General features: G+C 38.0%; 1 protein-coding gene across 1 annotated transcript in view; it reads right to left on the bottom strand.

Moving 5' to 3' along the window:
- MEP1B (meprin A subunit beta) overlaps positions 1-27,283 on the bottom strand; it is a 73,238-nt gene that overhangs the window by 20,248 nt on the left and 25,707 nt on the right. Inside the window, exons 4-12 of the mRNA XM_043993728.1 lie at positions 22,969-22,987; positions 20,740-20,784; positions 20,608-20,651; positions 19,044-19,119; positions 13,058-13,175; positions 7,971-8,149; positions 4,617-4,835; positions 3,801-3,953; positions 951-1,166 (exon numbers count right to left, since the gene is read on the bottom strand). Coding sequence (XP_043849663.1) covers positions 951-1,166; positions 3,801-3,953; positions 4,617-4,835; positions 7,971-8,149; positions 13,058-13,175; positions 19,044-19,119; positions 20,608-20,651; positions 20,740-20,784; positions 22,969-22,987 — 1,069 coding nt within the window. The remainder of the gene's footprint in view (positions 1-950; positions 1,167-3,800; positions 3,954-4,616; positions 4,836-7,970; positions 8,150-13,057; positions 13,176-19,043; positions 19,120-20,607; positions 20,652-20,739; positions 20,785-22,968; positions 22,988-27,283) is intronic.

Below are 27,283 nucleotides of genomic sequence, written 5' to 3'. Positions count from 1 at the left end.
GGATGCCACCACACATTATGCCCTCTTACCTTGTGCCCTCTTACCTCATGCCCTCTTACCTCATGCCCTCTCACCACATCCCCAAGAGGAGGAAGGGAAGGAACATAAAAAGGCCACCCAGAGGCCTAGCCAGTCAAGAACTGAACTAAGGAACTCATATCAGTGAAGCAGTAAACAGAAATAGCCGCTATAAAATAATAGAAAGAAGAAACAGCAGTGCATTTTAGCTAGAGAGCCAGCCTTAGAGTCGGGAACACCTGATTTCAAGCCCTGCCTCTAACGCGGCTTGTTAAGTGACCCTGGGCAAGTCCTTGAAATGTCCCCAGATGACTCTCTAATTTCAGTGCGGTAGCTGATTTGGATTGGTGAGGGAGGGGAGGATCTCCTTACCAGAAGTCCCCTACAAACAGCAAAACCACAGGTGCAGACCAATATAAAATAAAGCGGCAAAACTGGCAAGATGCTTGACTAGCAAGACAGACTCCTCTCAGCTGAAGACAATTACTACTGAGCTTCACTCTATACTAAAGGGGCTTCCACAGGCCATCAGGTTTCAGTGATCCTGAACCCTGAATTACTCCAGAGGCAACAGTTTGAGATTTAGCCTCAAGCCCTCCAAGTAAAAGTTCTAGAAAGACTCCTTTAGCCTCTTGTTAATCACAAGATCTTTAGGTCAAGTGCTTGTTCTCTGATTTGTAAAAAATGGCTGTCAGGCAATGAAACAGATGTTTAGTATCTGAGCAATGTGAGCAAGGAAAAGAAAAAGCAAAATAAAAAATGAAAGTCCTGGACCTGATCACACTAATCCCATGTGCATCTCAAACCACTGGAAGACCAAAACACATTGTTCTAAAGGAGGAAAGGCCCCGACGTGTTGGAGGAAGGGAAACAAAGGGCTACAAATCTCAGATTAAAGTCAAACTGAATTATCCAAGGATGAAATCTCATACCTTTTACCTCCTCCACCAGAGTAAGAGAGCCATTACTATGTTCTGAGGTGTACTCCCTGACGTAGATCTTGAGCTGGTCATCTTTGTTCCTGCTGTTGTAGTAATAAAACTGCAAACACTGAAACCCTCTCTTGGGATAAAATAGTCGGCTTTCCAGGATTGCCTTTCCCCCCTCGTTCACGGAGCTGCTGTTAAAGTGCATAAAGAAACCAGAACCTGGGAGAAGACAAAGAGGACATTAAAGACTTGAAGACCTTAGCTTTACAAGAAAAAATATCACAGGTGGGTGTACTCAATATTAATATGTGAAACCATAAAAAGTTCAGTAGTTTTTTCATTCTACAACCTAAACTACAGTCAAGACTTGGAAAATTATTTCATTGAGTCAGTGCTAAATGAAATATTAGTCAGTCACACATTTGGGGGGAAAAGACATTTACAAGAGCAAAACACTATTCTTGTACATGGCTCCATGTCTAACCACATTTGGCAAGAAGAGAAACTGAGGCAAACGAAAATCACAAGTGCCAACACATTAAAAGCCTATTGTGTCATTTTATATCCGACCAAGGCAGCCAGAGTGGGGCAGATTCAGGGGTGTGCTGGTAAATGTTTGTTGGTTGTTTTTTTTTGAGAGGGGAGGACAATATCCTGTATATATGACACATTTTTAAGTTTAACTTATATTAATGTTTTTCCATTATTTTCTTTAGTCTAGATGATCAACAAAAACAAAAAATAAAGTCCTGATTAGGAATGTTTCTTAATTCCTGAAGCATAAAAATTCACATTGAAAATTAGGATCCCAAAAAAAGAAAGAAAGAAAGAAAAGAAAAGAAAGAAAATTAGGCTCCAGGTTGGAGCTCCTTTCAAATCTACACACAAACACAAACCTTTCTCCTTCATTGTACGAAAAGAGGTGTTCTTGGAATATGCCCCTAAGGGTACACATTAGGAATATGAGAAAGGAAGAAGGGACATCAAATCAGCAAAGGGGCTCCAGAGGAGTCGAAACTGCATGAATTGTTTCACTTTCTGAGCCTCGTTTTTCTCATTTGTAAAAATTTTCAGGTTTATTAAACTGCTGCATGTTCTCAAAGTTCCTCTCTGCTCTAACATTGTATCACCATAATTCTAATTACTCAACCTTCTGAGTAAAAGTTACCAGAGGGAGAACTTGGGGCTAGTCAGAGTGGGTTATTTGCTTCTCAACTAGTTAGAGATAGGTTTCTTCATTGGTTTTTGTTCAGCACCTGCTATGTTCAAAGTCAAGACTGAGATCTATAAAATATGGTTCCTGCCTTCTATGAGTTCACATCTAATGCGAGAGACAATATAGCTGTAGAAGGAAAAAAAGTCTTATCAAATTATCTCTGATTGCAAGCAATAACAATTCTCATGTATAAGGGGGGAAAAAACCAAACACTTGAGTTCACATACTTGCTTTAGCCTTGCCCCCCCCTTCCCTAAACTTCTTGTTTCCCAACCATGCAAAAGCAATTGGCTCTTTCACTTATCATATTCTCACCTAATCACCCAAAGATAACATTCCCAGAGAAGGTTAAGAATGGGAGCTCCCAAGGCCTTCTCCTTGGATAGCTTACAATTTATAAAGTAGTCATTACTTGTGACTTTACAGTAGAAAGAATATTGCCTCAATAACAAGAGGAGGAAGATTCAAATTCCAGGTAAGACACTACCCCTGTGACCCTGAGGAAATCAGTTACTTCTCCTGCACTACAATTACTCAACTATAAAATGAAGGGGTTGAACAGGAGGCCTCTGAGACCTCTTCTAGCTTTGAATCTCAGGTCTTAGGATTCTCTCTCTTAGTGTCTTGATATAACCATATGAACCAGTTTAACAGACCTAAATTTTGGCATCTAATTTTGCGTGTTTATTACAAATAACAGAGACATCAAGTTTGCAATTAGCAATGTGGTATCTTAAGACCACTTTAACCCAAACTAAACTGCAAAGGAAAGCATGAAGTAAATAAATGAAATGTCTTCTGCCAAGATTTTTCAAGAACAAATCATATGGTCACTTTAATCAATCAATCTCTCTCTCTCTCTCTCTCTCTCTCTCTCTCTCTCTCTCTCTCTCTCTCTCTTTCACACACACACACACAGGCAAAATTGCTGAAGATATCTTTGCACAGGTTAGAAGCCCAGGATCTAAACCAAAGATCAAAAATCTAGAGCTGGAAGGGAGCTCTGAGTGCATCAAGTCCAACTCCCTAATTTTACCAATAAGGAAACTGAGATTCAAGGAGTTTAAATGACTTATAGATAGCAAAATCGTAGAAGAATTTGAACTTAAAACCATCTAAAGTCAGTCATTGTTCTTTCAACCTTACCATAAAACAAACTCAGTGAGATCTTATATTTACAGGAGAGTAAAGAAAACCTTAATCTTCTTAACAAGTCACATTCCCAAACTTCCTATGAATTTAAAAACAGATAATAAGTCTAATAACCCTTACAGAACTGTGAAATAAGACCCCATTCTTCCTTTAGAAAATATTCAGCCTCTTCCTTTAGTGTGGCACCCTGGTATTGGAGATGAACTTCCTGAACTGGGAATCAGAAAGACCTAGGTTCCCATCAGGCTTCAGGCATTTGGTAGCTGTTTGACTTTGAGCATGTCACTCTGACATTGTGAACTTTGTAAACTCAAACTTTGTAAAGTGAGGAGGCTGGACTAGATGCCCTATGAGGTCATCTGTAGCTCTAACTTGATGATCACATCATATACAGGATATCACGATTGTGCTGATAAAAACAAAGGCTGAAGGGGTTACTGATAAAAGCAAGGCAAGAGCCATTGGGTCCCACCCATGGTAATTACCTGTGCACTTGCCCACATAGGATTGATCAGTATAAGGTTCACCAGGCACCTGTGAAACCCTCTGCCAGTCAGTATTATCTTCTGAATTTTGAATCATGCCACAGATATTTTCCAGCTCAAAATCGCATGAGTCCAGAAAGGTTAGGAAAGACGCTAGAAAAGACAAACCCCATTGAATGACTCTAGTCGGTGAGAATTTTTATTCTACTTTTAGAATAATTAAAACTATTTTTGTTCATTATATAACAAAATTGAGGAAGAAGGAAGGCATTAATGGGATAAAGCAACCCAGCAAATCTTGGGTAGTGAGAGCCCCGAGCTCTAAATAATGGCAGCCCACATAGATTTATTCTTAGTACCCCAAGGCAGCACTCTAAGACTACAAATCATAGAATAGAAATCAAGTTGCCAACGAGATTTCATTCCAATAAAAATGGTCCAATAATAGCTCACAGTTATGTGGTGATTTATAGTTTATATGGTCTTACAATAAATATGTGAGATTGCTGATACAAATATTATCTCCATTTTACAGGGGAGGAAACTGAGGTAAATGACTTCCCAAAAATGACATAGTTAATAAACAGCAAAGCCAAAGCTTGGTTCTTGGTTTTCTGACTTCAAGCCCACTGCCCCAAACTCCCTACCTAAAACATTACTACTATGTAGCTATAATGTAGATTTAATTCTGATTTTTCTTTCCCTATTTTTCATTATGACTAAATTTTTCCTAATTGCAAGAACCAAGCAGGTTGAAACATTTCCCCACTGAGCTGGGGAAAACAGACATGGTTCCCCAGAGGTCAGGATACTTACAGCAATTGTAGAGTCGATTCAATTTTTCAAGGTCATAATCGCTGAAATCCATTCGTTGTCCAATCACATCCAAGAAATCAGGGATTCTGGTCACAATTGTTGGTTCTGTTCCATTTTGGAAGGCAGTTTTGCTATAGTGCATCACAGATGTGTAGTCATAGGGAACATTCAGGGAGTTTGACGCTTTATCATCATAGGTATTGAAATTGTGCTCTCTGCCTAAAATAAAATAATAATATAACATAAAATATAAATAATATAAAAATTTAAAGCTTAAATTTTAAGAACCTTAGGTTATCCTATAGCAAATGCAAGGCAGCTCTTACATAGTTCTGTTAAATACATATCTTTGATCTCAACAATGTGAGGTGTTCCCCGTCAGAAAACTCTTCACATCAGTGCAGTTCAGCAGCCTAAATCTAACTCAAAGCTTCTTAAACTATGGATCATGACCCCATATGGGGGTCACATAACCTATATACTCAGGGCCATGTAAAAAATTCTCAGGCAAAAAGGGGCCATGAGTGGAAAAAGTTTAGAAAGCCCTGGTCTCGGGGCAGCTAGATGGTGCAGTGGATAGAGCACCAGCCCTGGAGTCAGGAGTACCTGAGTTCAAATCCGGCCTCAGACACTTAACACTTACTAGCTGTGTGACCCTGGGCAAGTCATTTAACCCCAATTGCCTCACTAAAAAAAAAAAAAAAAAAAAAAAAGCCCTGGTCTAACTTACATCCTTACAGAATTACTCAATGACTAGCCCTTGTTCATGGAACCAGTATGTGTCAGAGGCTGATCATGAATTCAGGCCTTCCTGACTCCCAGGCCCACACCCTACCCAGTGTACTGTGTTGCATAGTACTATATATGGCATGACATTTCAAAGCACATTTTAAAGTATGCACACACACTTCATATGCAATACAACATAAATGTGTTTTGCTTGGCTATACCTATTTATTAGCAAGGTGGGGTTTTGACTGGAGCTCCTTAAGGGCAGAGACTGTCTTTTTCTTTGCTTTGTTTCCACAGTGCTTGGCATATAATAGATGATCAATATATGTTTGTTGATTGACTGAAGTGTTGTGAAAATAGTAAAAGTTGTGAGGGTGCATTGATAATTATGAAAGAAAGAAAGGAAGGGAGGGAAGAAGGGAAGGAGGAAGAGAGGAGGGAAAGGAGGAAAGAAAGAAGAGGGGAAGGAAAGAAGGGTGGGAGGGAGGAAGGAAGGAAAGAAGGGAGGAAAGAAAGACTGTTTATAATAAAATCTATTTTTAAAATAAAAGTAAAGTACATAATATGGATACATTCTGAGACTAAAGAACTGATATCTGTATTGTACTTTACAATTACAGGAGACTTTTAATACATTATTTCATTTGATCCTCCATGGCCCAGTGGTACACAGTACAATACATATGCCCACTTCATCATCAAAAAACTAAAGTTCAGTGAAGTTAAATGACTGTTGGAGATCACAGAATTAGAGGTTTGGAAGGGACCTCAGTGATCCTCTACTTCAACCCATTGAATATCATTCAGCCATAAAATGGCAGAGCTAGAATTCGAACCTAAGTCATTTAACTCCCCAAACCAATGATCTTTCCATTCTATCACTACCACTCTCAGGTCATTTCTAGTTCTGAAGTTTTGTGATTCTTATTGTATCTTCATAATTCATGCCATAACCCAAAAACAGAGTCCTGATCTTGGGATCAGAAAGACCTGGGTTCAAGTCTTACCTCTGACACTGGGGAGTTATATATCAATGGACAAGTCCCTTAAAATCTCAGTGACCCCTGGCAACTCTCTAAGACAATCAGTTATAGGCAAGTTGCTGATCTGCACTGGTAGATGGATTTCCCCACTATCATGAAATCATAGCTCCTGACTAAAATATATATATATAATAATTTTATGAAAAACCTAGGATCATAGTGTCATGAGCATATGTTGACTTTAATAATACTTCAAGTCTTAAACATCATTTTTGGCCCCTAAAAGAAAGTTCTATTTGGTCAATACCACAAGTCATTGAGTGACAGCAAAGCTAGTTTAAGCCCCAAGATACTCAGGAATGAAGGTGAACCAGCCCCAGAAGTGGTGACAATGAGATCCATCCTCTAGCTCCAAAGCCCATTCTAATATCTCAGTGGGAAAGAGGAGTCTTTCCCACTTAGTACCTAGCCAGTGAAAGGAAGGTTTGACTGAAAGAAACTAATAAGAGATGGTAACAGAAGTGGAATCCTTGGAACAAAATAGTGAAAGGTGGGAAGGGAACTACTGAAATATGGAAAGGAGAATATACTATATAAACTATATCACTCCTACCTTTTGTTGTTAAATGTCTTATAAGTTCTGTCTCCATCTTCTTCTCTCTCACTCTCCACTCTCTACAATCTGAATTCTGACCTCATCATTCAAATGAAACTACTTTCTCCAAAGTTATAAGTAATCTCTTAATTTCCAAATCTAATAGGGTTTTTTCCTCAATTTTGATCTTTTTTGACTTCTTCAAAGCTATTGATGTTGTTGATTATCCTCATCTCTTTTATTCTCTCTCCTCTTGGGATTTCATGACATTCTTCTCTCTTGGTTCCCCTCTTGCTGATCTGACTAGTCCTTCTTGGTCTCCTTTGCTAGACTATCATCCAAATAATGACCACTGACACTGAATGCCACCAAGGGTCTCATATTAGCCCTCCGCTCTTTTCCCTCAATACTAACTTGCTTGCTGATCTCATCAGCTCTTAATGGTTCAGGATTCACTAAGTAGACATTTCTCTCTTATCTATTCAGTTCCCTATTACCAATGACTCAAACATAAAATCTTTTGTTTGGCTTTTTAAACTCTTCCTAATCTGACCTCTTCCTACCATTACAATCTTCTTATTCTTTATTCCCCACCATGTACTTGATGATCTAATGTCAATGGTCTTCCTGCTGTTCCTTGAGCAAGACCATCCATCTCCTGACTCTGTGCCTTTTCACTGGCTATCCCCCATTCCTCTTATCTCAGCCTCCTGGCTTCCCTGGATGCCTTCAAGACTCAGCTCCAATCTTACCTTCTATACCTGGCCTTTCCCTTTATTGCTGGTACTTTCTCTATGAGAGTACCTCCCATTTGCACTGTGTATACCTTAAATGCAAATAGTTGTTTGTATGTTGTTTCCCCCATTAGAATGTGAGGTCCTTCAGGGCAGAGACTACCTTTTCGCCTTTCTTTGTATTGCCAGGGCTTTGCACAATGCTTGACATTCAATAAGAGTTTAATAAAAGCTCAATGACTGAAAGGAGACACAACTACTTGACTCTAGTTCTTTAAAAAAAAAATGGAAACAAACAAGGAAAGCATACCTTCCAGAATTCTGTCCTCCATTATTATGACGTAGTCATCTCGATCTGACCGGGACTGCTCATGCCAGAATCCCAGGGCGTGGAGGAACTCATGTTGAACTGTGGCTATTCTGTCACAGTTGGCCCCTATGGAGAGCACCTGTTTGCCAACATGTCTATTTCCTACAGAGGAATAGCACCTAAAAACAAGGCACAAAGTTGTAAGGAAACTGACATTAAAGGCAAAGACTATATGTCAGCTGGAGATGATAGTAAGAGGCATGATTATTTGGCATGGTTAAGCACTAACAATTAGCCCTCAAATAGGAGTTTATAGATGGATTAGCAATATGACCAAAGACAAGCCAGAGATAATTAAACTATAGCCTGTAAAGCTGCTCTATCTGAAGGGAGCAAGAGCAGAGGACTCCCTCAAGAAAGGCCAAGAGTAGTTAGAAACCTATAGTGTAGACCTTGGAAGTAAATGGTAGTGGTAAGTAAAGGCCCTGTAGCATTCACACTGGGTCAGGCCAGGTACCCAAATTCCAAAGTTCCTAGTAATTTGTCCTGAGATGCCAAAGAAGGTCATGAAGATCCAGTGCTCTGAACCTCAAAGGTCAAGGAGAACCAAAAACCCTCTCTTGTTAGTGTAGACATTAGTGTAAACACACTATTTGGAGGTAGAGGTCACCACCAGAACCCAAGTGACCCAGACTGAGACCAAGCAGGGTAGACTATTCTCCCAACAAAATCAGAGTATGAGGTGGAGCATGACCCTTGTACAAACCTCTAATTCAGGAAATAAAGCTAGAGTAATGAATAAGCAGAAGAAGACATAGACAGACTGCTATAAAATTACTATAGATCCAGAAAAAACCCTAAATTCACACTATAAGGAGAGATTCAGTGGGGGGGGAATGCATTTTTTACAATGACCACATGAATGCCTAGAAGAAATGAAGAAAGAGATGACAAGTGAGATGAAAGCTCCAGAGGCATTAGTAGAATAAAGAATATAGCTTTAAAGAGAAAGTAGTAAACCATACACATATAACAAAGTCCCTAAAATTAGAATACACCAAACAGAAATTAGTGACTCCATGAAGCAGCAAAACATAATGAAGCAAAGTCAAAAGATTTTTTTAAATGAGGGGGGGAAATTAAGATATCTAATATGAAAAAGAACTGACTTGGAAAAAAGGTTACGTAGAAATTATTTAAGAATCATTGGTGGGGCAGCTAGGTGGTGCAGTGGATAGAGCACCAGCCCTAGAGTCATGAGGACCTGAGTTCAAATCCAGCCTCAGACACTTAACACTTACTAGCTGTGTGACCCTGGGCAAGTCACTTAACCCCAATTGCCTCACTAAAAAAAAAAAAAAAAAAAAAAAGAATCATTGGTGTTGGGGGCAGGTAGGTGGCATAGTGGATAAAGCACCAGCCCTGGATTCAGGAAGACCTTGAGTTCAAATTCGGCCTCAGACACTTGACATTTAGTAGCTATGTGACCCTGGGCAAGTCACTTAACCCTCATCACCTTGCAAAAAAAAAAAAATCATGGGTGTTCCTGAAAACTATGATTTAAAAAGAAGAAGAAGGCCTGGATACTGTATTTCAAGAAATCATAAATAAATACTACCCACATCATCTACTGACAGGGAAATAATAGACTCAAAGCATAAAGTAGACAAATTTTTTGACATGCATACTATCTGGATTTATTTCAATTAACTACACTTATTTGATGCAAGGGTTGGATATTTTCTAATTTTAATCAGCAAGGGGAGAAGAAAGAAAGGAGCACTAGTAATGGTGATGCCAAAAGAAGAAAAAGGAAATTAGAAAAGAAAAAAAAATTATGAAACATTTTTAAAAGCACACGGAGGAGACCAGGAAGAAATTCAGAAGGAAGCACAAACAGGAAAGTTTTGAATTTAAGGTATTGAATGTAATATATACTTTTTAGAAAACCAAGCAGTATGAAATATAAATTAATGGCTTTATATAAAATCATTTTTGTATATATTGAAATGTTTAACTTGAGGGGTGTTTGTTGAGTTCAGATTACAAAAAAAAAAATTGGCAGGGCAGGGGGGAAGGCTACAAGTAGGAAACAAAGACTATTTTAGGAAGTTCCTAGATCAAGGTTTTGCGCATTATAGGAAATCTGTAGTCATTTGCTTGATTAAGTGATTAAGACAACTTTACAAAGTAAACAAGGTAGGGTGGTCTAGATTCTAAGAAAGTATATAGTAAAATACTTTCTTTTAGCAAAATTATCTTATTAGAACTGAGTGGTATCAAGTGGGAATAAACATGAAAAGAATTACCAGGATGGTTAAAGCTCATAACAAACAGAATCTTTAAAAAAAATGCAAAGCAAGATAAGGATTTTGGATGGAGAACAAGCAAGAGGTGAAACTCACCAGTTAAAGTGAAAAGAATAGATGCTAACAAATGGAAGAGGATGTTCCTTTTCTACTTTAATTTTCTCTATCTAGGAGATTAATCCTCTGGATGACAAGAATAGAACAAAAATAAGTAAAAAAGAAGTTAAATTTCAAGTGTGTTTTTTAAATTATTGTTGCTAAACTTTACTTTCTAACATTATTGCTATTTATATATTAATGGCTATTGCACCCGTTTTGGCAGTAAGCATTTATTATTGTTTAATATCATATATGCCAGTAAAGAATTGACAGTGAGTCTCCCTAACTTCCCCACTAGTCTCAGGCCTACAGGCCTATATACCCATATACCCCTAAGAGAGCCAGCACCTAACAACTGCATTCTGAGCCAAAAGAGAAGGTGCAGAAAGCCAAGAACAAGCCAAGATAACTACCCTCCTGTAGTCAAGGCTTTTATCCTCTTTTGATAGAGGTGGGTCATTATACATTGACCAAAGATAATTGGTTTGACATCATTCAATTCCATTGGTTGACATGACCTGAGGGTGGTCCAAATTAAAATTAACTCTACCTAACGGGAGGGCAAAGGATGAAGTCCAGTCTTTAGGTGTGATTTAATCAGCTCAATTTAGCTAGGAAAAAGAATCAGTCTCCATCTCTATTGTACCCTGGTGCTGGTCCCAAACAAGATTTGCTAAAGTTACTCAAGAACTGGGCTTTCTGGAGTGGGGAGAGAGAAAGGATTGAAACTGGATCCCCCCCCAAGAAACTCATTATTAATAATTATTTTCTTATACAAAGAAAGCAAGAATATTATGTGAGCTCATTCAGAGTATTGAAAGATTTTGTAGTAAGTGCTCAACAGCTGGGAGTTACTTTTGAGAAACTCATAAACCAGAAGAGATAACACTGGACTAGAGACAAAACAATGTCTTCCCTTTTTCAAAGGAATTGAGAACAGATGGCTAAAACTATAGATGAATGAGGTGAACATCAAAATCAACAATGGATGCAGTTCTAGAATAAATTATTAAATATGTGGTTTGAAAGGACTTAGGGAAATTGTGATGAGTATGGACCAACATGAGCTTATTACAAGAAAGAAATCCAAAAATAACCTCATTTCCTTTTTTGAGCAGACCATTCTCAATTGTCCATATGCAGCTCTGATTGTTTGAACAAGGCCTATTATGGTCCTATGTGGGGTAATCCTAGTGAGACAAACTCACATCCCTTTTTGGGTTCCTTTTGTGTGGTGTCTTCTCCCATTAAATTGTAAATTCCTTGAAGTCAGGGACTATCTTTTCTTTTTCTTATTTGTATCCCCAGAATACTTAGTACAGTGCCTGGCATATAGTAGCTCTTTAATAAATGTGTATTGAATTAAATGCTTATTAAGTGAATTTCAGCACGTCATTTGACAAAGCCTCTCAAAGTATGCTTCTGGAATAGAGATAGAAATTGGACTTGTGATTTTATTTATCTAGGGAACTACCAAGTGATGAAATTCTCCACCAATGTATGTAGAAACAGAGGACACTAAACCATATATAAGTATTCATGGGCACAAATTAACTTACAAAATCACACATTAACATCTATGTCTTATTGTATTTCAATGTATTTTGTTATATATTAACCTTAAAACATTTTAAAATAGTTCTGGCTGCATTGGGGATGGCCAAAAGATATGGTTTTAAACACCTCTGGCCTAGAGCATTCAGAAATTAAGTGACTTGCCCAGGGTCACACAGTCAGATGCAGGACTTGAACCTAGTTCCTCCCGAACTCAAGGTCAGTTCTATAGCCATTATATCACATTGGCTCTTGTGGGGAAAAAATGGAAAGATTAAATTCAATTCAACCAACAATTATTGAATTTCAATTACAGTTGTGTGGTGTAGAATTGGTTGAATGACAATACCTAAGAGTATTAATTGATACAATGTCAGGCTTCATATAAAATAGATTCTATCTTCATCATCTTTGTACCCTTACCATGTCCAACATTATGCTATACATGGGGTGCTTAATAAATGGGCAAAATCAGATTACAATAAACATCAATGGCAGCCAAAGATACACACACACACACACATACTTGAGGAAGAGAAGAGGGAAAATTCCCCTCCTCTTTTCCTTATTTATAATTTGGGTGTTTAGAGCTATAGATATTAGAGATAAGTATATAATAAACCTCAGGGTTTTCTGGGGTTTTTGTTTGGTTGGTTTACTTTGTTGTTTTTTGTTTGTTTGTTTTTAACAAGGTGTAGGCCACTTCCTCTTTCTCTGTGTCACTGAACCACTTTTCAGACACAAGTCAAACATTTTTTGTTGTTCAGTTTTTTACAGTTCTGTCTGACTCATCACCCCATTTGAGTATTTCTTAGCAAAGGTACTGGAGTGGTTTGCCATTTCTTCCTCTAGCTCATTTTACAGATGAAAAACTGAGGTAAACAGGGTTAAGTGACTTTCCCAAGGTCACACAGCTACTAAGGGTCAGAGGCTAGATTTGAACTCAGGAATATGAGTCATCCTGACTCCAGGCCCAGCACTCTATCCATTGCACCACCTAACTGTCCAAGTCACACATAGGCAGCATATAAAGATAACGGCCTGGGAAAAAATTGCTCTGATTGACAACATGCTAAAAACCCTCAGTTTTCAGGAAGTTCTTAAAATGTCAGATCTTTCTCTTACCCACTTCCTTTGAACACTGAAATATAATTGTCTTCCCCTTCCCATGGTTTAAAGTCGATGCAAGTTTTTAAGCGGTACCGTTCAAATGCATTCAGGATAACTCCTTTAGCATTAATTTCTGAAGAAAAAGAAAAGATAAAAACAATGCTTGTTAACAACTAAAAACCCTCCTTCCTCACAGGACTTCAGTGGTTTCTTAGATGACTTACTCCTATGGTTAGAAAGCCCCAAGTCCATGTGACTAGCAAATCTTTCCCTTTTTTTTTTTTTTTGTTTTGCTTTGTTTTGTGGGGCAATGGGGGTTAAGTGACTTGTCCAAGGTCACACAGCTAGTAAGTGTCAAGTGTCTGAGGCTGGATTTGAACTCAGGAACTCCTGAATCCAGGACCGGTGCTTTATCCACTGAGCCACCTAGCCGCCCCTAGCAAATCTTTCTGACAACTCCTCCTCCTCTGAGACTTCATGCCCTCCCACTATTTAGCCTCACTCCCCTCCTTCTCCTTACTCCCTCTTCCCCACCCACTCCACTGTATCCTTCCCTCTCTACAGGGCAACCACTATCATACCACTCTATGTCTGAAACTCTGACTTCTTCTCCTCTTTGCCCACTGGATGATCTCAGAACTGATCTCCTGTGCCCCCACAGCCGAGCCCCTGCAACACTCAGATCGGACTTCAGTACTCTTCTATTATTCCCACTCAACAGCTGTCTCCAAAATTTTTCCCTCCCAACCAGCAGTGCCCCCCACAGTTGAGCCCCTGTCACAATCCAGGGAAAGCTCCAATACTTTCCCTATTCTCCTATTTTTTTCCATTCAGCAGCCATTCCCATCTGCTTTACCTGATCCCCAAAAGTTGCCTCCACCAATTCCCCCAGTCTCCTTTATCCCTCTCCCACCCAATTCCCCCAATCCCCTACAGGCATCTTCCATCACTCCCTTGCATCCACTACTCCCTGCTGGGGGTAGGGTGACACAAATACATTCTTCTTTTTCCATGAGTGATTTGGCTCGGATTAAAGAAAATTTGAGAAAAAGAGAACCCCACAAATTTTGTAAGTGGCTTTAAGGCCATGACAATAGTTTGACCTTTCCTGGGTCGACTTGCAAATTATTCTTGTCAGCTATTGTACCCCTGATGAGAAAAAAAAATGGATTTGGGACCTAGCTGTATAAGTAGGTGATGAGCACTCACAGCTTGGAAGTAACTGTGTAGGGGGTCCCTGGGACAACAGCAATTCCAACTGGGGATCAAAAATGGGGGGGAGTGGGAGGGAGGCTAGGTGGCACAGTGGATAAAGCACCAGCCCTGGATTCAAGAGAACCTGAGTTCAAATCCAACCTCAGACACTTGACACTTACTAGCTGTGTGACCCTGGGCAAGTCACTTAACCCTCATTGCCCCCCTCCTCAAAAAGAAAAGAAAGAAAGAAAATGGGACTGTCCTGATAGGGTAGACCTGGCTAGCATAGACCACATTATTATTTGCCTCGTTGAGGGAATGAGGCATGGATTAATAAACAGGTCAATTATGAGAAAGCAAAAGAGATAACCCACGGGTCTGATGAAAACCCAGACTTATTCATGAGTCCCCTCATGGACTCTCTGAAGAAATATACTTATCTAGGCCCGGAAAGAAATGTAGGAATCACAGTCCTCAATATACATTTTATTAGCCAATCTGCTCCAAACATTAGCAGAAAACTCCAGAAATTAGACTTGGGTACCCAAACCCCACCCTCACAACTCCTTGATGCTGCTTTTAAGGTTTTTAAGAACAGTGACCTTTCAGTAGCCTAAAAGAGAGAAAAGAAGGATCTTCCCTGCTCCATAGAGCAAGTCTTGCTAATAGCAGCAGCCATAACATCTGCTACCAGAAGATCTCCAGGTGGCTGAGATCCTGGCAACTGCTTCAGCTACAGTAAACTGGAACACTGGAGTAGGGGATGCTCCTCAAAGTTGAGGCCACCTCCATAACTCCTTGTCCCCAGTGCGGCCCCCAAGAAGTTGGCTGAGCAAAAACCCAGCTCCCTGAAGTCTGGTCCCCTGTGGAATTGGAATTTTGGGGAGCCAAGGACCAGCTAGCCCCCTGTTACTGACATCTCTATGGCCAAAACCAAGGTCACCCTGGATGTAGGAGGTAAGTCTATCGATTCCTTAATAGACACAGGGGTGACCTCCATCTTACTCTCTTATTCAGGTCCCACTGTTCTATCAAAGAAACAGGTTGTGGTGAAAGGGGAAAGACCCCTTAAATGTAGGTCGACATTGCCTTTAGTATGTATGAATGAGGAAAATAAATTTCATCATCCCTTCCTGGTTTTACCATCCTCACCCTGTCCTTGGGCCAGTATGTCAAGAAAAATAGAGGGGGCAAGGGGCAGGGGGCAGGGGGGAAGGGGGAAGCTACAGCTTCTCATTGAAAAATTCTTAGCCTATGGGTTCTGAGTGACTGAATAAATTGAAAGAAATAACCTGTAGCTATCACACAGTTGTTAATCTGTTATATACTGCTACTTTTTAAATCTTTCATAGTAAAATAGTTAAAAATCAGGAATTATTTGTAATGTGTAAAAGTTTCAAAGAAAAATATTTTTTAAGTCTCTAACCATTGAATCACAATAAGACCAGCTATTGACTTTTATTTAATTACTTAACTCAGGTAAAGGGGGCCACAACCTGTCTGCATTAAGGCTTGCTGGCTAAAAAAGCCTGGGAGAAAAAAAAAGCAGCCAGACCGATTCCTTATCTGATAAATTTCTAAGGTATGAAACTTCTCAGCTCTCTAGAGAAATGGAGTAAAGAAATTTTAAAACATAGCTGGGAAACTCACCATGTTATCAAGTATACTATGTGAATTTATGGATAATAGTCTTTTTCTTTTAAAGTGCTAAGAGTATTAGGCCTTAGAATTTTCTGTGTATAGAGTAAAGCACATGCAACTGAATTAAGAACACCTGATTGGTAATTAATTGGTTTTGTTCCAAGTTAAAAAAAATTCCTAATATTGTTTTAAAGTATTATGTTTCTAAATTTCCTTATAATGTATATATTGGTGAACAATTGTATCAGCTTTGGTGGAAAGCAAGTTCTCTTATATCTGGATGTCAAATTTAAAAAAATTCTGTGAAAATGGGAAATTTGAATATCCCTATGTTTGTATAGAGTCACCTTAAATATGTTCCCACTGCTTTAAGGAATTCTGAAGGCAATACACTTATCCCAACTCTTTTGTTTGTTAGTAAGCATCCTAAAGCAAAATTCATTTGTGTAATACGAATTATGAAAAGCATCTGGCATTATGCACTGTTATATTTTTCTGAGTCTAACTCCAGGTATGATCAACAGAAGAATACTATAATACTCCTGAGCCAGTGAATCAGGGTTCCAGCAATCCTAAGAGATTTTTGCAGGTGGTGGATTCTTATGGCAAAGGTTGGGAGAACAACTTTTATCAAGGACTGAGGTAGGATTCGCCTGACTTAAATTCCCCCAATATGATACATGGCCCACCTGGCTGATTTTAAGCCTGACCCACTCCAGTTGGCTAGCTATACAACTCTGCCAGGAGTGCACATTAAGCTTAGGGAAGCATTATTCCCTGAGAGCTCTGTCCCTCTTCTTTTATGACAAATTCCTATAATCATGTCGTTTGACCAGCATGAACACAAAATTGGATTTTCATCCCTTAGATTAGTATTGCAAATGGGTTACTATAGTGAAATGGAGGTAAAGAAATTCTAGTCTTTTTATATTTTAAACAACTAAAGTGTATAAGAATCTAGTTTTGTCATCTGTCTTCTATTAGTTATGCATTTTAAAACTGAATCAGAATACCTTAATTACAGCTTATTTGACATGCACTCTTGTCACCTTAAGTCCTTTTGATTTTTGTCCTCTTTAACCTCTTGTTAAAGTTTGTTCCATCCAGGCTCAAGGCTTCAACCTCATGGTAGCATGCCTAAATATCTCATCCCACCCTCTGGACCTCACATATCCTCTTACCCTCTGGACCAGTCCCCTCCCCCCCGGGATTTCTTTGACCCCATTCAGCTTGAAGCAGTTACAGAAGAATCTTTGCCCCTTTTTCCTTACATATAGAGAAGTGAGAACTGTTATAGGGTTGAGACATAGTGAGAGAATTTGGGACTCTTAAAGTTTAACTGGTCAACTAAACTCAAGGACAGATACACCTTGAGCATCAAGAGAGAAAATCCCATTAGGTGTGACTGCTGCTTGAGTGATGCCAGGGGGATGGAGATGGCTCCGGAGATAGGAGTAGCTGACCCTCACCTGACTTCTCCCAGCCCACCCCCCAATAAGGGCTCAGGTAATCACCCCATCTACCATCTATAAAAGCTATGGGCTTTCTCCTGTTCAAGGAGATAAGTATCTCAGATAATCATCTCTGAACTATCTCCCCTTAAGACTCCTCTCAAGGTCTCCTTTCTCTAGTGCTTAAATAAAAGATTATTTCATTCTAATTGGATTTGTGTGTGAGAAGGTATAATTTTTTTAAAGAGGAATACCTAAGGAACCCCACCACACATTTCCCTTGTGATAATGCACTTAGCTGCTCAAGTGCTTTTCTGCCAGCACAGATCTGACCAGGTCACCTCCTTTTTCAATAAACTCCAGTGGCTCCCTTCACTCCCCAGTCTTCTTATACTTTACACCCATCTACATTATCTAAAATTCAGCAACACTGACCTACTTGCTATGCCTTATCTCTTTTTCTATCTTTCCCACATCTCCTCCCCCCAAAAAACAATTGTGCATAGATTGCTCTCCTTGTTCATCTTCATTCCCCAGCTTCCCTGGCTTCCTTAAAAACACAGTTGTCAAATCCAATATTTTGCAAGAGGCCTTTCTGAATTTCTCACCCCACCCCCAACCCATCATCCCTGTATTGATCAAACCTCAACATTAACTCCCCAGAAAAATAAACTTTCTTTCCTTTGCTTTCTAACTTAATTTCTCTAAGTTCTACCATTATGACATATGTATAAATCAGTTTGAAAAACTAAACATAACCTATAAATGCTAACTGCTACAATTATTCTTGCCCAAGGTCACATAAGCAGTAAATGGCAAAGTCAGGATTTGAACTAACATCCTTGGATTCCTGTGAGTTCAGTTCTCTTTCCACTTTACTATACTGATTCCCTATGTCCAAATGATAAAGAAGAAAATTATTACAAACAGCTCCAATTTTAGAAAGTTCCATCATAATAATAAGTAGATGGGTTCCAATAGGCTTTTCTGATGTTTTTGAAAGAGTAATCATTTTTGGGTTTGGTGGGGCAATGAGGGTTAAGTGACTTGCCCAGGGTCACACAGCTAGTAAGTGTCAAGTGTCTGAGGCCGGATTTGAATTCAGGTCCTCCTGAATCAGGGCCAGGGCTTTATCCATTTTTCCACCTAGCTTCCCCCTTTTTAAAAATTTTAAATAGAAGGGGGCGGCTAGGTGGCGCAGTGGATAAAGCACCGGCCCTGATTCAGGAGGACCTGAATTCAAATCCAACCTCAGACACTTGACACTTACTAGCTGTGTGACCCTGGGCAAGTCACTTAACCCCCATTGCCCAGCAAAAAAAAAATTTAAATAGAAATATATTTGTATTTGTGCTCCTTGGTATTTATATCTAATGTACCTGACCAGTCATCTCAGTCTTCCACTTAACTGACTAGAGAGGTGCCATGTGGCTATAGGTCACAGGATTTAGAGACCTTAGGACTAGGAGGAATTTGAGGAATCATGGCTTCCTTTATGAAATCAGACAATAAAGACATTAATTTTTTGTGTCTGCCTCCATTTCTCTCCCCAGGCCTCTTCCATTTGAGGTGAAAACAAAGATAGAAGGTGTTTTGTCTTCAACTAAAGGGAGTCAGAACTCAACAGCTCCTGTCACCTGGAGTTTGAACAAAGCCAAATTCTGGGATAGAGGGTGAAAAGACAAGAACTCTATCCAAAATGATATACCTACCCAGACTATCTTCAAGAACATAAGGGATGGTGTGAGGCCATCTATATTGATCACCAATGATGGAATTTCTGTCTCTCTGAAAAGTAAAATAAACATAGAATGAGCTTATTCTGAGATTGGGCAACAATTTGGGGAAGGATAAATGTTTGTCCCAAGAAGGAAAATAGTTTAGAAATTTCCCGAACATCAGGAGAAACAAATCATTTGTGCATGTACGAATGCTGTTTTCTAGCAATTGAGTAAGATCAGAAGGATAATAATGCATCTGTAGCACTGATTAAAGGTAGGATGGTTTAGAAAAGAGGCACACAAAGCTTGTCTAGCAACGATTGTGGGAGAAATCTAATCACCACTGGCAGAAAAGCTGTAATGAAGATTCTTATACCCAGTATAGCTAAATAATTATATGCAAGTAGCAAAAGCACATTCATTTGGGCTGCACTATTTTAGAATTCATAATACTTCAGACATATTCTGGGTTAAAGTCTACTACTGTACTGTGAAAATGGAGTTTGTTTAATAAATAAATATTTTTAGAAGAGAGTTATATGCTTACAGGGGTTAAGTAAATAGACTGTTTTCAAGCATGCTTAAATCCCTGGTTTGGCTGTTCCTGTTTTCATTAAACAATGTGCCAATTATTGATTGGCTGACTATTATACAGACTATTATTCATGCCTATTCAGCATAGGGGTCTGGTAAGATCTCTCTGAAGCAACATTTTTATTAACTTAGTTTTCGTTAATGCAGAACATAAAATCCTTGAGGGTAGAGGCATTTTCATTTTTTTTTGTATCCCCAATCCCTAGCACAATGAGTCACATACACTAGGACTTAGTAAATGATTATTGACTGACAGACTGATTACTAAAATCAATAAACTATACTCTTTCAAAGTATTTAGACTTTTTAAAAACTAATTTGAACTGAACTTTCATTCATTTCAATTGGTACAGTTTGATTGTATAATTAAAACCTTCCAGGTTGACAATCTGATATAAAAATATCAAGCTTATACATAATTATAGTGACAAAGAAAGCTTGGTCCTGGAAAGGAATTGAGAAAATGTATCTCTCTCTCTCCCTTTCTAGCACAGGCAAGGCACTATGGATTTCAAACATGGCATACACTATCAAACTCAACTGATGTGTCAGTTTTGCTGAATTGCTTTTTCCTCCCTTTTTCTTATTCTTTCCAAGTGAGCTGGGAAAGGCATATATTTGGAAATGAAAGCAATGTAAAAATACAAGTTATTAATAAAAAAATTAAGCCCATCAAGTCTAGATCAGTACAGTCCAACTACATATGGCTAATGATGATGGCCTTGAAAATAATTTACAGCAAATCACAGGAAGGGAAAGATGATGGTGTTAATATGAATCAAGTCATTTTTGCCAAAACAACCTATTTATGAAGTCTTATGCAAATGCATTACTAAATGATTTCCACTGATTCTGTTCTACTTCCAACATACCCTAACTGGTAGATTAAGTTCAGAAAGGCAGTATTTTAGCTTGTATTGGCCAAGAAAATTATTGATATAACTACAATACACCAACTCACCCCATCAAGATAGATGTCTCCCTCAAATAGGTTCAATCCCAAAGCTAAATAGCAAGACAAGACCTGACATTAGCAAATGGGTAAAACCTCAAATGAGCATGTGGGATTTTCAAAGGAAAGGAATCCACAAACCTTCATTGATGTCAAATATGTCCTTATCCTTGCCGCCATCTACATCTATTACTAAAAAGACAGACAAACAAAAAATAGAAGAGCAAAGGTTAACCTTGGCTTATGTATTTAGGAAGAGAGAAAATCTTTAGGTCACTTCACCACAGAACAGTAGCTCATCCTACTAGGGTTACATAATGTACTCTGTTTTCCTATTTCCCTTGAGCATTGATTGAAATTAGGAATAAATCAATAGTTGATAACAAATGGGTCCTTCTGGGCAACATGGAAGCCAGATTTGGAAGAGGTTCCATTGACACAGACAGGCTGCATTGAATTGGAACCAAGTTGGAACCAAGCAAGTGCTGCAGGCTAATGCAGTCAGCCTTGATTTGTCCATATGTGAACACTTCAATACAGACTGGAACTTTCAGTAAATGCCACAGACCAAAGCTTCCAGGATAAGCCAAATTTCTAGGGGAAAAAGCACTATTTTTCTGATGATTCTATATGAAAATAGCTAAATTGGAGTTGAATGTAAAATTTGGTCCATCATAAGATGGACCCATCTTTCCAGCTTGTGTGTGTGTGGGGTGTGTGTGTGTGTGTGTGTGTGTGTGTGTGTGTAGGGCTGAAGTTTGAGTGATATAACAGTCCATCAAACTCACTCTTTAGAAGAGACAAGAAAATGTCAAATGAAAATTATGATATACAAGACTTGCCAATGATTTCAAGGGGAATATGGTATGGTAGATGAAACACTGGGCTTAGAGTCAGAAAGTCCTATATTTAAATATAACCTCAGACACTAGCTGCATGACCCTAGACAAGTTCTTTAACATCTCTAAGCCTCAGTTTCCTCATTTGTAAAATAGGGATAATAATAGCATTTACCTAACAAGTATGGCAGCTAAGTAGCAGGAAGACTCATCTTGCTGCATTCAAATCTAGCCTCAGAAACTTACTAGCTGTATGAATCCAAGCAAATCACTTAACCCTGTTTGCCTCATTTCCTCATTTATAAAATGAGCTGGAGAAAGAAATGTAAAACTACTCCAATATCTTTGCCAAGAAAACCCCTAATGGGGTCATGAAAAGTCAGACATGACTGAAAGAACTCAACAACAAAAACAATAAAACAAGTAGATCTAATAATAGCATCTAATTTATAGGTAACAATTAGACACAATTATTAAATTATGTAATATTTGTAAAGTGTTTAACACAGTAGCACATAGTAGGCACTATATAAATGTTTAATCCCTCCCCCTTCCCCTTATGTTACAAGATTGTTGTAAGGATCAGATGAGATAACATACATGAAGTGCTTTGCAAACCTTAAAATTCCATTAAAGTGAAATTTGTTATTGTTAGCATTATTGCTATGGCTCAGTATTTTGATCCAAACACCATTCAACCACAATCATGTGTTATATAGAATGGGATCATTCAATTTCAGGGTATGGTACTTAAATATTCATGAAGTATGATGGTGGTTATAATGCAGGAATTATTCTGTTTTTCATCTAACATAATAAGACTAGAAGTTCTTCAATTCAGCTCGTGCTCTGGTGTCTCATTATTGTGTAGAAGTGACCCTGGATTTTCAATGCTTATTTGGGATAGGTCCAGTGGTCTGTGGTCTAGCTAATTTTGGAAAGGCTTCTCAAGAGAGGTTTATTCACCAGGTGATGAATTATGGGGGCCATAGGTAACACTGAAGCCATCCACTAAGATGTAGAGGGGTTTTTATATGTAGCAGTGGAGGAATGATAATAATAGCTAATATTTATGTCACACATTAAGAATTGCAAAGTGCTTTAAATATTTTTATCTCACTTGAGCCTCATTGCAACTCTTGGAGGTAGGTACAAATATTCCCATTTTACAAATGAGGAAACTTAGGTTTAAAAAAGGGTTAAGGGGCAGCTAGGTGGCGCAGTGGATAAAGCACTGGCCCTGGATTTGGGAGGACCTGAGTTCAAATCGAGCCTTAAACACTTGACACTTAGTAGCTGTGTGACCCTGGGCAAGTCACTTAACCCTTATTGCTCTACCCAAAAAAAAAAAAAGGTTAAGTGGTTCACCCAGGGTCACACAAGTAGGAAGTATCTGATACAGTATTTGAACTCAGACTTTCCTGACTCCAAATCCAATACTCTATCAATTGCACCATCTAACAACCACACCCATATATGAAATCATGCTACATTGGAAGTACTGAATAACAGAAGTTAATAGATGACTCACCAAAGTTTTCTGGGGTTGGCTGAGGAAGAAAAAAAAGAACACATTATCATGATATACAAGATGTATCAGTGCTTCTCTTGGTTCTATATGGTAATAAAAGAATTTTTTTTTACCTCACCATTATTCATTCTTTGCCCTTTATAAGAACTTTCATGAAACTTGAGAATCTAAACTGATTTTTACTTGAATGATTGTCATTAAAAAAAAAAATTTAAACCATAGGGCACATTAGTGCCCCATTGGTGGAGCTGTCACTTGATCCACAAATTCAGGAAAATGATATGGAAAAATGTAAAGGAAGTTGTAAAAATGTCCATACCCTTTGACCCAGAGATTTCACTGCCAGGCATATAAACCAAGGAGATGAATGAAAAAAGAAAGCCCCACCCCCTTCTATGCATCAAAATATTTATAGCAGCACTTTTTGTAATACCAAAGAACAAGATCAATAATTGTATGTTGGAAAATGGTTAAACAAGTCATAGTTTAGGAATGTAATGGAATATTACTATAAAATTAAAATTTTTATATATGATGACTACAGAGATATATGAGAAAATTTGTATGAACTGAGACAAAGTAAAGTAAGTGGAACAAGGAAAACAGTATTCATATTGATTGTAACTATGTCAAAATATAATCATGAGAGCAAAAGCATTTTAAACTGAGTTCTATGAAATATAATGATCAACTTTAGCCTCAAAGAAGTGGTATAAAATAGATATCTTTGCAGAGGTGGGGGACTAGAGGTATGGAAAAATTTCATATAATATAATTTTTGGACATGTTGCCAAATTTTTCTTTTTTTTTCCTTTTTTCATGTTTATTCTTTGTTATAGGTCATTTCACTCATGGCGGGGATACACTGAGAAATGCAAGATATATAAAAACATATAGTAATAATTTTTTATTTAGGAGGTGAAGAAATCAAAATTAACTTTGTAAATTAAAAAGAATCCCATTAGGTAAGAATAAATCAACAACAAGGAGGGGATGGTTCCATTTTCATCTGCTGTTAGACACCATTTGAAATTCAATTTGAGACACACATTTAAAGAATAACTCTGACAGCATAGAGAGATTCCTGAGTACAGTGCCCAGAATAGTTAAACACCTAGAGATCATTTTATTCAAGGATTGATTATAAGAATTAAAAATGCTTCTTCTTGTTGTTTTTCTTTTTTGAGGTTTTTCCTTTTTGCTCTGATTCTTCTCTCATACCATGACTAATGCAGAAATATGTCTGATGTGATTATACATAGATAACCTATATCATATTGCTTGCTGTCTTGGGGAGGGAGGGAGAAAAATTTGAAACTAAAAATATTATAAAAACAAATGTTGAAAACTATCTCTAAATATAGCTGGAAAATAATAAAATATTTATATGAAAAAAAACAAAAAAAATTTTAAAAGAGAAATAAAAATGCTTATTCTGAGGGATATTTGAGGGGACATGAAAGAAAGCTTGCCTTGAAGTATATGAAGGGTTACCATACGGAAATGTAATGAGACTTGTTCTTCCTGGCCCTATAAGCAGAAATATGAGCTTTAGGGAAAAACTGCAAAGAAGTATCTTTACTTTCTTATCATAAAAGTATTTTATTATTTTCCAGTTAGATGTAAAGATAGTTTTAAACATTTGTTTTTTATAACATTTTGAGTTCCAAACTTCCACACCCCCACTTCTTCCTTTCCCTCCACCTTCCCCAAGACAGCAATCTGATGTAGATTGTACATGTACAATCACATTAAACATATTTTTGCATTGGTTATGTAGTGGAAGAAGAATCAGAACAAAAGGAAAAAAACAACAACCAAAGTAGAAACAGTAGGGCGCAATCTGAATTCAGATTCTACAGTTCTTTTTTTTCTGGATATGAAGAGCATTTTCCATCAAGAGTGCTTTGGAATTGTCTTAGACTTAGCTCTTCTCGGCAATACAATGATCTATCACAGTTGATCATCACACAATGTTGCTGTTACTGTGTAAAATGTTATCCTAGTTTTGCTTACTTCACTCATCAGTCCACTTAAGTCTTTTAAGATTTTTCTGAAATCTGCCTGCTCATCATTTCTTATAGCACAATAGTATTCCATTACATTCATATACCACAATTTGTTCAGCCATTCCCCAGTTGACAGGCATTCCCTTGATTTCCAATTCCTTGCTACCACAAAGAGAGCTGCTATAAATACTTTTGTACACGTGTATTTTTCTTTTTTTTTTATGATCTCTTTGGGATACAGACCTAGTAAGTTGTATGACTGTGTCAAAGGGTATGTACAGTCCCACAGGCATTTGAGCATAGTTCAAAATTACTCTCCAGAATGGTTGGATAAGTTCACAGCATCACCAAAAATGCATTGGTGTTCCAATTTTTCCACAGCTTCTCCAACACTTATTCTTTTCCTTTTTTGTCATATTAGTCAATCTAATATGTATGAGGTGGTACCTCAGAGTTGTTTTAATTTGCATTTCTCTTATCAATAGTGATTTAGAGCATTTTTTCTTATGGCAATAGATAGCTTTAATTTCTTCATCTGAAAGCTGCCTGTTCATATCTGTCAACCATTTCATAATTGGGAAATGAACTGTATTCTTATAAATTTGATTTAGTTCCCTATATATTTTAGAAATGAGGTCTTTATCAGAAACACTGACTGTAAAATCGTTTCCCAGCTTTCTGCTTCCCTTCTAATTTTGGCTGCATTGCTTTTATTTGTACAAAACCTTTTTAATTTAAGGTAATCAAAACCATTTTGCATTTCATTATGTTCTCTGTCTCTGCTTTGGTCATAAATTCTTCTCCTCTCCATAGATCTGAGAGATAAACTATTGAACTTTTAGTTCAATATAAAGACAGCCTTCCAAAAATCAGAGTTGGCCAAAAGCAAAATAAACTACTTGAAGAAGTGGTGGGGGCGGCTAGGTGGCACAGTGGATAAAGCACCAGCCCTGGATTCAGGAGTACCTGAGTTCAAATCCAGCCTCAGACACTTGACACTTACTAGCTGTGTGACCCTGGGCAAGTCACTTAACCCCCATTGCCCCGCAAAAAAAAAAAAAAAGAAAAAGGAAAAAAAAGAAGTGATGAATTCATACATGGAGATCTTTTTTAATAACTTCGTGTAAGGTTACATACTCCAAAAGATTCATTCCCCAAACTGAAATGTAGTGGTGAAAGAACACTGTGAAGTCAAAATACTTGATACTTCAATACTTACTACCCATGAGACATTGGAGATAAGTCACTTACCTTCTCTGAAGCTCAGTTTCCTGATCTACGAAATTGGAATAATAATACTAGATCTACCTATCACCACAAAATCTTTACAGGGATCAAGCAAAATAAGGTATGTGAAAGGGTTTTGTACTCTCCAAGGCACCATAAACACATAACAAGGAAAATAAATTAACTCCTCTTTTAAAAAAAAATTGCTATGCATAAAAGCAATGAATTCCTCAAAACCCACTACTCAACATATTTTGCAGTCACATTTTCTTCAGGTTTTTTTATTTCTTTAGAGAAGCAACCCAATTATTTTTTAATCAATGAGTATGCTTCAGAACAAAATGAAATTCCTGAAAACAGGCTCAACATACCAAGTGAAGGCCAGACTCATTTCACAACACACAAAAACTGCATGAACTGGGAAGATGTTTTGAGCATTATTCCATCCTCTAAACAAGTTTTTAAAGACAAGAGCCGGGCAGCTAGGTGATGCAGTGGATAAAGCACCGGCCCTGGATTCAGGAGGACCTGAGTTCAAATCTGATCTCAGACACTTGACACTTACTAGCTGTGTGACCATGGGCAAATCACTTAACCCTCATTGCCCTGCCAAAAAAAAAAAAAAGACAAGAGCCACTTCAGGAATTGAACTACCTTCCTAGATAAATGTTTGTGATGCCAGATTATGAGACAGAGGAATACAGGAGGGAAAGAGCAGGACTTACTTTAATACCATGTATAAACTTCCTATTTTCCTACTTGAGAACATGCAGCCCATCCAATAGAACAGATTCCCTAAGAGAAGGAGCTGTTCAGCTTTGGTCTTTGTGTCTCCAATACTTAATGCAGTGTATTATAAATAGCAGGAGTTTAATAAACATTTGTTGAATTGCCTGGATTTTATAGGCACAGAGTTTTTCAGGGGTAGGACAGTAATGGTGGATCTTTTATCCCTCCCTAGTCTATCTTACATATCTATTTTTCACTTCCTTTTCACACTCCACATTTCTTCTTCCACTTTCTTTCAGCTTCAAAGTTCCCCTCTCTCTTTTCCCTGACTGAGCCCAGCATCATTCAAA

Source organism: Dromiciops gliroides, chromosome 1, assembly GCF_019393635.1.
Source record: "Dromiciops gliroides isolate mDroGli1 chromosome 1, mDroGli1.pri, whole genome shotgun sequence".
NCBI classification, from domain to species: domain Eukaryota; kingdom Metazoa; phylum Chordata; class Mammalia; order Microbiotheria; family Microbiotheriidae; genus Dromiciops; species Dromiciops gliroides.
The sequence above is the reverse complement of the archived record's forward strand: the minus strand, read 5'-3'. Positions and strand labels throughout refer to the sequence as shown.